Here is a 14386-nt window from a genome sequence, read left to right as displayed (position 1 = left end):
CTGGGGTGCGCACTCCCTTCCGTGAAAGCATCTGAAGGGGGGCGCGAAGCTGAGCTAAACTATAAAAAAAATTCGCGCTAGGCGCGATTGTCGTTCACTTCATAATTATTTCTCTGTATTTAGTCTTAATTTAATATTTAAAAATCTTTCATTCAGAGTCGTAACCTTCCATGCCATCAAAATATCCGTTAGACTTGCTAGCATCCTGGTTGCGTTTTGTAAATTTAAATTCTGTTCTAAGAATCGTGACAACCGACTTTCCTCGCTATAGTTTTGACAAATTGGTTAATGTGGTCGACCAGCCTATGAAATCTCGCCACTATGTTTCTGACGCGTGTACGATATCATCAAAGCAATGTTTGGTTTGTCTTAAATACGCACATATATTATCTCCATGTCTCTAACTATATAATCAAATACCAATACTGCGTTTTGGTTTATAATCCCTATTTTACATAGTGCGGTCCGCGAATGGATTTAGATGTTGAATGCGGCCCGCGAGCTCAAAAGTTTGCCCACCCCTGATCTGGTGCGGTTCAGATTGCCAGGTCAGGAACATTCGGCGCCAACGATTTACGCGCCTATGGACAATTAAACATGTATGCATAATATATATCGAAGTTTGCGGTCAGCATAAGGGCAGTCCTTTTCGGTCATGGTTTTCTCGCTGCCAATCGTTCAGGCGCACTTCTCGCAGTCGCATTTTACATGGCCTAAAACTTCATATGTGTTGACGAGTCGCGACGCGGTAATGGTCGACGCTGAAATGCCCATTTCTACAAATCATGCATGTATTTTCTTGGGGGAAGGGTACCCAAGAATCAAGACGTTTAGAAACATAAATCGCGCGTTACGCGAAAAAAATGGCATGAATTTCCCAAAATATACCCGATAATTTATGTTAATTCACGAAATAATTTTGGCCCTCTTTGGGTTCTGAAAATATGGTAGGCCTATTAATATTATACTGATCTACATTGTAGTAAGTTCGGTACTGTACGATAAAATATGACTCAATTCCGAGCCCCATCGCAATTTCGTGCTGTACCCTTCTCACTGAAATCTAATCGCAGCGTATAAAATAGCGCGAGAATCTTCCGACCAGTGCTGCCGATCCCTGATATAGGAGCATGTGACTGATGATAATTTATTAACAGGAAACTTCAGCCAGAGAACAAAGAAACTAAACGAATAAACACAGTTTTGTAAGCGGCGAAAAAAAACGAATGACACGACACGACTACAAATAGGTGCACGTTTCAAAAACAGGTTCTGTTACATCCACACTGGGCTATTTTGCCCGATGGTTATTACAATCGTTGTCATAAAGGCGATACAAACATACCAGAAATTACTTTCTACTTTACAAAATACTCATAATGAAGTAAATTACCTTTATGTAAAGGTGGCAGTAGTCTCAAAGCGTACCGTGAGAAAATGGTGCAAGTGAGAAAAAGCTTCTCGAATACTTGCAAAAGTAGAATTACTCCGTTATTGATCACCTCTGGAAATATGAACAAATAAATTGGGGACGTTTTTCACAAATAGAGGAAGACTGTCACCTTGGCGTAAACGTCAAAAGCAATTTCCAGCCTGTCACCTCAATACCAGGTCAATTGGTAGTGATTACAATGAGGTAAATTAGTCGCCTTATCGTGGTGGTATCACGTTTGGAAGGTGGGAGAACAGTGGAGGTCCAACGTGTTATGAAATAGACCGGACTCAGCTGTCGCCCGTCAATATGGTTCACACAAATGCAATACATGGAAGTGCCGGGAAGGTGCACACAGGGCATTATTACTCGAACCAACGAAACCATGACAAAAAATAGAACGGATGCATTAGATCCGACCGTCAAACAATATTACAGACATGCAGAAGGTCGCTTCGCGACAAGACTACGCATTGTCGGGATTGATGACTTTGTCAAAAATCCTGATATTTTCATGGTTATACGCACCATCTGGACAGAAAGTATCATATATGCCAACTGAAAAATGAATAAAAAAATCGTTTACATATTGACATGCGAATTTCCTTGGAATCAAGTCCCCATCGACACGAGCTCTGCCTCAAATATTCGCGAAAACTCACGGAAATTAGGCACAAACGGTGGATATAATCCTTTTACAGAAATATGGCCCTCAATCGAGTCGTAAGGTGGGTGTTTCCAGTAAATTATTTCTAGGAATTACGCAGACGATGGATGTTCAAGTGACGCTCGAGTAGATGCTCTATTTCGAACTCCTTCCCACAAGTGTCACATTAATGCAGTGATGGTTCTCGACCTTTATTTGACACGTCCCCCTTTATGACAATGAAAAATTTCGCGCCCCCCTTATCGTCATATCACAAAATCCAACGGGGATGCTAGCAACCCAAACAGATTGTTTGCAGGCATGGAAGGTTATGACTGTTGATGAGAGAATTCAAAAATATGTAAATCGGTCGATATCTAGAAAAACACACGTGAATTGGAGATAAATCGCGCAGTACTCGAAAAAAAAATCAGTTGACGGCTTCTTTGCGCCTCATTTCAGACCCCCTCCCCCTCCCCCCCAGGTTGAGAACCACTGCATTAATGATTTCGTTGGCTAGTACAACAAACGATATGATTCTTTAGGCGACTACTCCGCCGAAACTCTTTCCCACAAATACCACATTTATGATTTTGTTGGCCCAGTATGCATAACGATGTGCCTCTTTAGGCCACTTCTTTCATGAAATGCTTTGCCGCAAATGTCGCATTCGTAATTTCGTTGGTCAGTATGTTTATGCATGTGATATTTCAGGTTACTGCTGCGACGATATGCCATCCCACAAATATCACATTTATGATTTTGTTGGCCATTATGCATAACGTTGTGTCTCTTCAGGTCCCTTATTTGATGAAATGCTTTCCCGCAAATATCACATTCGTAATTTCGTTGGTCAGTATGCTTATGCATATGATCCTTCAGGTTACTTCTGCGACGACATGCCATCCCACAAATATCACATTTATGATTTTTTTGGTGATTATGCATAACGATGTGGCTCTCCAGGACACTTCTTTGGTGAAATGCTTTCCCGCAAATATCGCATTCGTAATTTCGTTGGCCAGTATGCATGTACATATGATGTTTCAGGGAAGTTTTCTGATGAAAGGCTTTCCGACAAATATGACATTTATGACTTTGTTGGCCAGTATGCGTGACGATGTGCCTCTTCAGGCCACTTCTTCGATGAAATGCTTTCCCGCAAATATCGCATTCGTAATTTCGTTGGCCAGTATGTATATTCATGTGAGGCTTCAGGTACCTTATCTGATGAAAGACTTTGCCACAAATATGGCATTTATGACTTTGTTGGCCAGTATGCGTGACAACGTGCATCTTCAGGCCACGTCTTTGATGAAATGCTTTCCCGCAAATATCGCATTCGTAATTTCCTTGGACAGTATGTATGTCCTTATGATTCTTCAGGTAACTTTCCTGATGAAAGGCTTTCCCACAAATATGACATTTATGATTTCTTTGGGCAGTATGTGTATCCATATGTTTCTTCATGTTATGTCTCCGATGGACTTCCATCCCACAAATATCACATTTATGACTTTGTTGGCCAGTATGAATAACGATGTGGCTCTTCAGGCCACTTCTTTGATGAAATGCTTTCCCGCAAATATCGCATTCGTAATTTCGTTGGCCAGTATGTATGTCCATACGATTCTTCAGGTAACTTTCCTGATGAAAGGCTTTCCCGCAAATATGACATTTATGATTTCTTTGGGCAGTATGTGTATCCATATGTTTCTTCATGTAATATCTACGATGGACTGTCATCCCACAAATATCACATTTATGACTTCGTTGGCCAATATGTATAAAGATGTGGTTCTTCAGGCCACTTCTTTGATGAAATGCTTTCCCGCAAATATCGCATTCGTAATTTCGTTGGCCAGTATGTATGTTCATGTGAGGCTTCAGGTACCTTATCTGATGAAAGACTTTGCCACAAATATGGCATTTATGACTTTGTTGGCCAGTATGCGTGACAACGTGCATCTTCAGGCCACGTCTTTGATGAAATGCTTTCCCGCAAATATCGCATTCGTAATTTCCTTGGACAGTATGTATGTCCATATGATTCTTCAGGTAACTTTCCTGATGAAAGGCTTTCCCACAAATATGACATTTATGATTTCTTTGGGCAGTATGTGTATCCATATGTTTCTTCATGTTATGTCTCCGATGGACTTCCATCCCACAAATATCACATTTATGACTTTGTTGGCCAGTATGAATAACGATATGGCTCTTCAGGCCACTTCTTTGATGAAATGCTTTCCCGCAAATATCGCATTCGTAATTTCGTTGGCCAGTATGTATGTCCATATGATTCTTCAGGTAACTTTCCTGATGAAAGGCTTTCCCACAAATATGACATTTATGATTTCTTTGGGCAGTATGTGTATCCATATGTTTCTTCATGTAATATCTACGATGGACTGTCATCCCACAAATATCACATTTATGACTTCGTTGGCCAATATGTATAAAGATGTGGTTCTTCAGGCCACTTCTTTGATGAAATGCTTTCCCGCAAATATCGCATTCGTAATTTCGTTGATCAGTATGTATGTCCATATGATTCTTCAGTTGACTTTTCTGATAAAAGGCTTTCCCACAAATACCACATTTATGATTTCTTTGAGCAGTATGTATATCCATATGCTTCTTCAGTTTACTTCTGCGGTGAAAGGCTTTTCCAGAAATATCGCATCCTTCATTTTTTAGGCCAATATGCGTGTTCATGTGACGGTTGAGGGCACTCTTGCCTGCAAATTCTTTACCGCAAATCTCGCACTCATTATTTATGCTCAGATGAATGTCCAGATGGTGCTCGAGGGGATCCGTTCGGGAAAAGTATTTCCCACATATAACGCATTGGTGATTCAAGCCAACACGCATAATATATGGATATTCTGGTCAAGTTTCAAAAACTAAATCTATAAAATAGAGTCGATTCGGTTTAGTATTCAATGGTATGATTCACACACACATTTGATCTCTGAATGACAAAGCCCACAAATATGCAAATATATCATACTGAAGTTGGTGATATCGTTTCAAGAAATCTTAATGATATGTGTGAACAAAAAGCACTGAACATATGTGCCACACAAACGAGATCTCACGCCCGCTTGCAGCGACTTTGTTAGCAAAGTGCACTACACTGGTCTAGACGTGGGGGGAATCTGTGGAAATACTATATTGTCTTCACATGGGCTATAAAACGAAAGCAAGCTACAACACAATTGATTACGAAAATACAAATTTATTCCACACCTGTCTGAAATTAGACTCAAATTTCGCATTCTGACGCACGATGACACCGAGAAAAACGCTGTCTTAACTAAGGATTGACAAGGAGATATAAAAGAGCTACGTGGTTGGCAGCGTCGACCCTTCTTGACTCTTGAAAGAAAGCATGTAAAAAGTGATTGCTCCTCTTGGATTTTTTTGACATCCAGCAACCAATTCCCAGCAGTTCGGTGATTATACGGTTTAAAGTGATATAGCAGGCCCACGTTGTTATATCAGTCATTAATAAAGGGACATATTCATTGGTTACCATCGCCGTAAAGCTGGCCGTCAGGTTAGAACTTTCGAATATAGCACCCTTAATAATGTCGAGTCACTATGCAAAGATTCAGCTTGGAAGCATTTTATACTTCAAAAAAATAAATCTGATATTATGATAGCAAATAAACTGCAAAAGATGAATGATTTTCTCAAGAACAAACACAGCAAATTGTATGTAAAAAGTGACAACCAAAGAAAATTGTCCCATCATATAAAAGCGGGCTAGAAGAGAATATCAACTTTACTTAAATACTTTTGAATCCAGGCATTTTTCACTGGGCCTACCTTCGCTAGTGGGTAGGATTGTCAATTGCCCCTTATCTAAAGAATAACGATGACTTTGTATACACAAGTAAAGGCCAATCACATGGGATTGAACGAAATGCGAAAATAACATATCTGCACGTCTGTTATCCAAGTCTGGAATAAAGTTCATTCTGGGACGAGCTAAATTCAAGTTTAATTCAAGTCGGGATTTTTACATAAGCACGCTATCATTCGACCGAGGCCGCAAGAAGACGAATTCAGAAAACCTGCCAGCGAAATTACAAAACAACAGATCGATTTGACCAAGCTACACACCGCTTGGGATAGTGACCAAGCTGTAACATCCCATACATTTTGGTGAACTAATAGAAGAACGTGTCTAGGGGTTGGGGCGATTGAAAAGAGGAGAAATTACTTATTGTTTAACATTGTTTTGAATAATTACGTGGGTTAAGTATTATTTTTGTACTTTAACTCTAAATTCTGGATTGCCTTATAGTAATACATCCACCTAGAACAGGGGTGGGCAAACTACAGCCGGCGGGCCGCATGCGGCCCTCCGCACCGTTATGTGCGGCCCGCGAGAGTTTAAAGAAACTTATTAAAAATATTGATGAAATGCGTATACTAAAAATCGAATTAATGCAGGGACTTGAATAAACTTTTCTTAGTATATTTCACCATTTCAATTCTAAGGCAGTGGTTCTCAGACTGGGGGGCGCCTTGGAGGCATGAAAGCATCTGAAGGGGGCGCAAAGCTGAGCTCAACTGAAAAAAAATTTCGCGCTCGGCGCGATTTACATCCCATTCACAAATTTTGCTCTGTATTTAGTCTGAATTTTATATTTAAAAATCTCTCATCCACAGTCGTAACCTTCCATGCCATAAAACTATCAGTTAGGTTTGCTAGCATCCTGCTGGTTGCGTTTTGTGATATGTCGATCAAGTGGCGCGGAATCTTTTACCGTCATAAAGGGGCGAGTCTTAAAAAGTTTGAGAACCACTGTTCTAAGGTAAATACTTCCTATAATATTTAATATGTTTAATTTCTGGCGCGACAGCCCGATCTCAAGGCCCACGCAGTTTGAAAGGTTTCAACTGCCAAACATCACAGAAATCCTAAACGAGATTGACATAATTCGGATCACGAGAGTGATTTCAGATTGGTCATTCCAATTTTAATTATTTCATTGATCTGTTTGTAAAAAACGATTCGCGCATGTCTTAGGTAGATTTGTTCTCTGAATGCGTGGAATTAAGGTATTCATATTTTATCAACACATAGTAGACGCGTGTTTGAAGCTAACATGGTTATGGTTATGATGCTGTCAGCATTGTGTATTCTGGAACTGAACCAAACGTGGAATTAGTAAATATATGAACAGATCGCTGCTAAGAGATTTAAATTTCAATCCTGCTCTAATAAACGGGTCAACCTATTTATATATCTTTAGTTTTGATAAATTGGCTATTGAGGTCGACCAGCCTATGAAATCTCGCCACTGTTTTCGACGCGTGTACGATATCATCAAGGCAATGTTTGGATTGTCTTAAATAAGCATAAATATTATGTACATGTCCTCACTAGATAATCAAATATCAATACTGCGTTTTAGTTTATAATCCTAATTTTATATAGTGCGGTCCGCGAATGTTTTCAGATGTTGAATGCGGCCCGCGAGGTCAAAAGTTTGCCCACCCCTGACCTAGAAGCCGCTTGTGCTAACCACGTAATTCATTGCTTTCAATTTATAAATTATTGGAAATTGATACACCGCAGAATATAGTGCGAACTTTTGACTTAGCTCGCCAACGTATTTCCTGCCTGTCATGCTCAGAAAATTAGTAGTCCCTCTGTGACGTAGGGGTTCTCAAGTCATTAAAGGATAAGAACCCTACAGTACTGGATTTCATTCTCCTAGTTAACACATTGATTTTTATTTGAGCGGAAATATCAGACATTGAATCGACATTTCAAAAGAACGGTGGTTCGAGTTTGAAATGTGAGAGATTCCGACGCCACTGTTAGCAGTGACAGGTTTGAGCAAGCAATGGCTGCATAGTGCACAAACATCACTCAACAGAACACCGGCATCTCAATTCGCCCAAAACGGCGGCACATGTTTTCCAGTTGTTCGGCCACTAATATTTTTTAATGTGCAATTAGAACTAGATCGAGAACTACTGAACTTTCAAAATCTGCAACTAGAACAACTCAATTTTCAAAATCCCCAACAATAACTACCAACTGCTCAAAAAAACGCCAGTTGGTTGACCATCAACTATCAACTAACTAAATGGCTACGGTAGTTTGTACAAGTCTGGATCACCGAGCTAAAATTATCCTTAAATGCTGGTTAGCACTTGAAGGAACTACTCTGTACTGCTTTAACGTCATGTCAGCCTAATTTCAAATAACTTGTTGTATCCTAGCAGTTGGCGACACACCATATCACCGCACGATGATAAACTGCATTTGATAGCCTACATTTCATAGTGACGTAATAAATTCGAATTTTTGAGTTGTGGGCCTGCGGCTCTTAGCTGAGATTTTTGATATGCGGCTCGCGCATGAAACAGGTCTGCCCACCCCTGGTACGGTATAGTAGTTTATTGCCACTGTTATTTTACATCTAAATAGCGACGAAACAGTGATTCCCAACCTTTTTCCACCCACGTACCACTTCGACGTTTTATGCGAAGGCAGCGAAACAGAAAATAACTGCCCATTTTCAGACGTATAGTATATGACTCCTGTAGTGGATCCATCTGGAATTCTTGTGGTCAAATTATAGATAACTAACCTGCGGACAGATGCGCAACTCGTGATTCACGGTTGAGTGATGCGATGCGATGCGATGCCGATTCGTGGTTGCTTCATACCAGACATGGGGTAATCGCGATTAGTAATCGTAATCGATTACGACGATTACAGCATTTTGAAGTAATCGTAATCGCAATCGATTACATTCGAAAAAAATCCGAAGTAATCGTAATCGTAATCGACTACTTCCCATATCTAATCGATTTGTTTGTGAAAGAACGATTACTTTTTGTTTGTACAAGGACTATGACATAAACTGAATATTCGTGAACAAGAATGAGATAATATACCACGTTAACGTTAGCACAAACGTCTGTTTTCAAACGCCACTGACTCATTATTACGTCAGAAGTATTAGCTCCGCTCGTCATTGCGTAACAAGTATCCACACATAGTAAACAGACATGCGATGGACATTGTAGTGTGATTGTAAGAACACCTCCCGTGGTGTATATCAGGTTATCAATACACTACAGAAGCCGCTACTTGGAGCAGCAGGATATTGATCACCACTCTGCTTATAGTTTCAAATAGTAACTTATGTATTAATGTTTGGTTGTGCTTAGTTAAACGCAGTTTACCATTGCTGCTTGGCGAGCAGGAGGCCTACGTACGCACGTGCACCTGACGAAGATTCGGAATTTTGTACTCGTCGAATAAGACATTGCAGTTTCCACAACGAAGCATTACAAATAAACAGCTGCTGATATATATCATAACCGAGCCGTGCTTAGCCGTTTCTCGTAACAGCAGCTCGCTGTATATGTATTAAGTTGAAGGCAGAATTTTTATGTTAACCATATCTTATTCTCATATAACTACTTGAAACAGGCGTCAATCGTTATTTCACAGTTCGTTACTTAGCATTTGGACCTGCCGCCATAACCATCCGCTTATATAGCCTGACATGTTAGCGTGGGTTGTAGCTAGAATCAGCAATTCAGCCAAAACAGCAATTCCCCTGTCCAACCGTTGGTTAATTTTCAAAAGTGAATTTCGTCAATAATATTGGTAATTGCATTATATTACTATTCATTTATAACCTCTCTGAGCCCCGAGTGTCAGATTTACCTGTAAAGCTGGGGCACGTAATTCATATTCATAGCATCTGGTATCTTAATATTGTTATAATTACTGTATGTTGTTAATTCGCGACCTCCAGTCCGTTGTATAATCACAAGATATTGTACTCGCCCAAACGTAGCAGACTAAAAGAATATCTTTTGTGAGACGCACACACAAATTGTCATGGCTTTATTCTTTTGTGGATGCGCCGGGTGACATTTGCATTGTGGGCCCAGATTGGAAGGACAGGAGTCATTAGTCCCGCCCACTCAGCGCGGCTATTGACAATGGACGAATACCCTAAGTTTCGGCCAAGGTATTTCTTTAGTATCACATCCCGTGGAGTTGCGTGTTGGCCGAAACTGCATATGTGTTTTGGTGTGTTGTGGGATCGTGGCGCGGTAATGACCGGCTACGAAATGCCTGTTCCCATAAAATATAGCCTATGTATGTTTTTTCTTGAGGGGAAGAGGTATGCATTTCAAACCCAGCTATCTACTGGAGCAGGGGTCACCAACTGTTTTGAAACAAAAAGCTACTTCTTGTGTAGTGTGTACTGATTATTGCGACGACCCCGTTACCTCGTACTCCCGTCGTTTATCCATGTTCAGTTGGATTTCTTCACTTAGAGTAAGACAATCAGAGCACTGGGCCGGGTTTCCGCCCCTTACCAAAAAAAAAAACGCTCACTCGCAGGCAGGGCCGTAACAGCACTTCGTCAGCCCCCCAAAAAAACTTTGGTCTTGGGCCCCCCCATAGGGTTATAGACCGAACTTCTGGGGGGCTTCGCCCCCAGACCCCCCTCCGGCGATACACTTTTACCGCTATTCATCATATTCATTGGGAGTTTCTTTAGTGAATCAGCTTCTGTCGCCGAAGCGCGGGAAATTACTAGCATTCATGATTTCATCGGTCAGTATGATCGGGAATTGCATATAGTGTTATCAATTTTTTTATCTTCTCCCTGCTCACGTAATCAGATTTGCCGGTAGAGCTGAGTGAGGTGTGTTTGAAAAGGTAGGACCACTCAACAATAATTAAACATCTTCGGGGGTATACCCGTTGGCAGGAACGAAACAGCACCTCGTCAGGCCCCAAAAAACGTGGGTCTTGGGCTCCCATAAGGGTGATAAAACGACCCCTCATCACGTTGTTCGCGTTTATCACGAAATTATCTGTACCGCATTGTGAGCCAGCGCGAAGCGCGAAAATTTTCGATGATTTATGATAAAATTGGTCAATCAGATCGGCGATTGCATATATATTATGCTATCAATTTATTGTCCTCTCTACTCACGTAATTAGATGTACCGGTGTAGCTGGGTGAAGTGTCTTGAAAACGGGAGGGCCCGTAAATAATGATTAAACATCTTCGGGCGGGCGGACCCGTTGATATGACCTCGTTACATGATGTTATTTCGTGACTTCCAGTCTGGTATATCAAAAAGCATAGAATCGTCCAAACGTAGGCTTCTAAACTAAGAGACGCACACGATTTCAAATTGGTATTCTTCACTGGCATAAAATTTTTCCCAGCGGGATGGTATGTGTCTTGTGATGTTCAGATTGCAAAGACAGGAACATTCGGCGCCAGTCATTTAGGAGCCTATGGACAATTAAACCTATATGTATTTTGTATATATAACGAAGTCTTCGGTCTGAATAAGGGCGTAGACCTTTTCGGCCAAGCTTTTCTCGCTGCCGATCGTTCTGGCACACTTCTTGGAGTCTCATGTCTTGATTGTATGTCTTGGTGGGTGGTGGCGCGGTAATGGCCAATACCCAATAATATAGATAAAAGGCTACTTGAATTCGCGCGCAGCGCGAAAAAATTTTGAAAAAATTGCATAAATTTTCAAAAAATACTCTATGATTTATGCTAATTCACGAAATAAATTTTGCCCCCTTCGAGCTCGCCCCCCCCCAATTGGGGGGTTTGGGGTGCGGCAGTTACGGTGCTGCTCGCAGGGAGTCACACCAGCTCCTATAAGCTCAGTTGCGAATTGCTGCAGTGCGCGCAGAAGCACCGATCTCCGCGCCTAGACTCGGAAATATTAACTATATAGATTCCCGTTGAGCCGCCGCGTGGGCGAAGACAAGCAATGCCCCGAGCGACTGCGTTCGTATGCTCCTTGGCGTCGGCCGACCCATGTTCAACTGCTGCTCATATGAAACGAGCTTCAACTATCAAATCTTTCATTTGGATATTTGCTACAGCGCAGTGGTGGCCATACGAACGGGGGGGGGCTGGGCGAGACTTACCGGGGCCCCCCTATAAGTATCTATCCGTAACTTATGGGGGGCTTCACCCCCCAGACCCCTCTTTCGCATCTGTTATTATTATCTATCTATCAAGGTTTGGCCAGGTGCTGGATTCGGCCATGTCTATTTTTTCATGTGTGCAAAGATACACGACATTAAAACAAAGTAATTCTACCGCATGCAGAGACGTGATGATTATCGGGATATGGTACTTTTCTAACAAATGCAGAGATTTGATGATGATTGACACATCTGTACGGAATCCTATTCTTGCCTTACACGGATTTCCATGTTTATTCGTTATTATCCTTGAAAAACGCGCATATTCCAAATAGGGGAGCCCTTCGGCCAGCCCCCCTGGCGACCGCCCACCTCGCCCACCCCAAAAGCCACCACTACTACAGCGACCGCGGGCGACTCATTTGGTCCGCGTTGGTGACCCCTGTACTAGAGATATATGAATCGCAAAGCTCGAAAAACATTTACAAGAATTAATTAAATTCTCGAAATTGCTCTATAATATATGTTGGTTTACGAAATACTTTTGAGTCCCCTTCGAGCACGCTCCCCACTCTATTAAGGAATTTGGGGCGCGGCAGGTAAAGACCTGGCAATAATGCAAATCGTTGGATGCGATAGATAAAGTTGGGCAATTGATGTATTATGACGTAATAAGCAAATGACGCATGATGAAGAAAGTTGATATCTCATTAAGCCTTTTCATCGCAATCCTTGTATTGTCTTCCCATATATCATTTAACATTATAGTCCTAAGCAAAACAAATGTAATCGTGAGTAATCGTGATTACTTTTTCAATGTAATCGTAATCGTAATCGACTACTTCCTGATTTTGCTGTAATCGTAATCGTAATCGTAATCGCGTGATTCCGAAGTAATCGTAATCGCAATCGATTACATTCATAAAGTAATCACCCCATGTCTGCTTCATACCATGCAAGCGGCTGGTTGTCGGGCAGATTGACTGTTGAAAATGCAGTTATGGTGCGGCGTTCAGAGGATATCAGTAGGATGTTTGATGAGCAAAAGAATTCATGATATTCATTCAATTATTGTTATCAATTAGTTTCAATATTGACTTCAGCTAAGGATCCAATCAACGGTTTGATTTGAATAATCGACAACCAACCCGCTACATCTGCACAGCAGGGAAAGAGGGCCATAGGTTTTAGCGGGAGTTTCGCCTCGCGCATTTAGGACTTAGTGGCCCTTCTCCTACTATTAAATATTCATCATTTCTTCGCCGATGTGATCAGATTCATTGATAGAGTTGATAGAAAGGGACTCTATATGGGGCGCGTCACTTTTCGATACTGTTGCATTTTTATTGTGCGGCTCAGATTGCAACGGGCGCTACTATATTAAGATCGAAACATTTGTCTGTGAATCGCGACAAAAATTTCTGGATTAATTAAAATCATAAATTCATCATAAGTAAATTCGTAAATTCACTTTGCGTGTCGACGGCCGCCAACATATACTAATTGAATTGCGTGTCGACGGCCGCACAATTTACCTTCTGCGGCCGCGGGTTGGCCACCCCTGATCTAGATTATGAAAACGTCTACTCTTTATCAATGTATCCAAAACGTCTGTATGATTTATTAATTATACAAATCAAACCATTTCAATGAAACCTTAGCTGACGTCAATATTGAAACCAATTGATCGCGTTCATTTAGTGAATATCATGAAATGCTCATGAAATATGCTACTGATATTAATGTTATGATATCCGCGCCAATATGTACTGTACCGTCACATTTCGCATGTATAGAAATTAGTGCGGAGCATGGCCGGAGCCGGATTGGATATCCGACCGGATTTTTCAATTTTGGCCAGACCGGATCGGAGCCGGATCAGTACTTTTTCTGATACGGCCGGAGCCGGATCAGTACTTTTTTGATAAAGCCAGAATCTTTATGGATAAGCATGACGTTTGTAACTAAATAACTATCAACCAACAACACGCAAGTAACCGCCAAGCAAGTGCGAATAGAAACAAGCCATATTTTTAAATTCACGGAACCACCGTACTGTGTTGGGCAGCATTTCCGGCAGGACTATTTCATTTTTGACCGGAGCCGGATCAGCGCTTTTTCCTGATACGGCCAGAGCTGGATCGGAGGCGGAACAGAGAATTGGCAAATCGGATTGGAGCCGGACCAGATAATTTGTCGATCCGCTCCGCACTAATAGAAATTGACATCTGTAGTATCGAGGTCTCGGTCTTGTTGCCTGGGGTTGCGTCTTTTAAATACTCCCATTTGATCAATGTATTTAGGCGCATAATAGCCTAGTTGTTATGGAGTCTGTTCTACA

General features: G+C 41.3%; 1 protein-coding gene across 1 annotated transcript; it reads right to left on the bottom strand.

The window, feature by feature from the left end:
• Window positions 1–1133: 1133 nt before the first annotated feature.
• On the bottom strand, window positions 1134–8583 carry LOC145447110 (uncharacterized). Its single transcript, XM_080325529.1, has one exon. It carries the CDS (start codon window positions 4950–4952, stop codon window positions 2664–2666), a length of 2289 nt encoding a protein of 762 aa, XP_080181655.1. The 5' UTR covers window positions 4953–8583; the 3' UTR covers window positions 1134–2663.
• Between the last annotated feature and the right edge of the window lie 5803 nt (window positions 8584–14386).

This window comes from Botryllus schlosseri, chromosome 9, assembly GCF_051294905.1.
Source record: "Botryllus schlosseri isolate E-star chromosome 9, Bs_hap1, whole genome shotgun sequence".
In the NCBI taxonomy this organism is placed as follows: Eukaryota; Metazoa; Chordata; class Ascidiacea; order Stolidobranchia; family Styelidae; genus Botryllus; species Botryllus schlosseri.
This window is presented reverse-complemented; position numbering and strand designations above follow the sequence as displayed.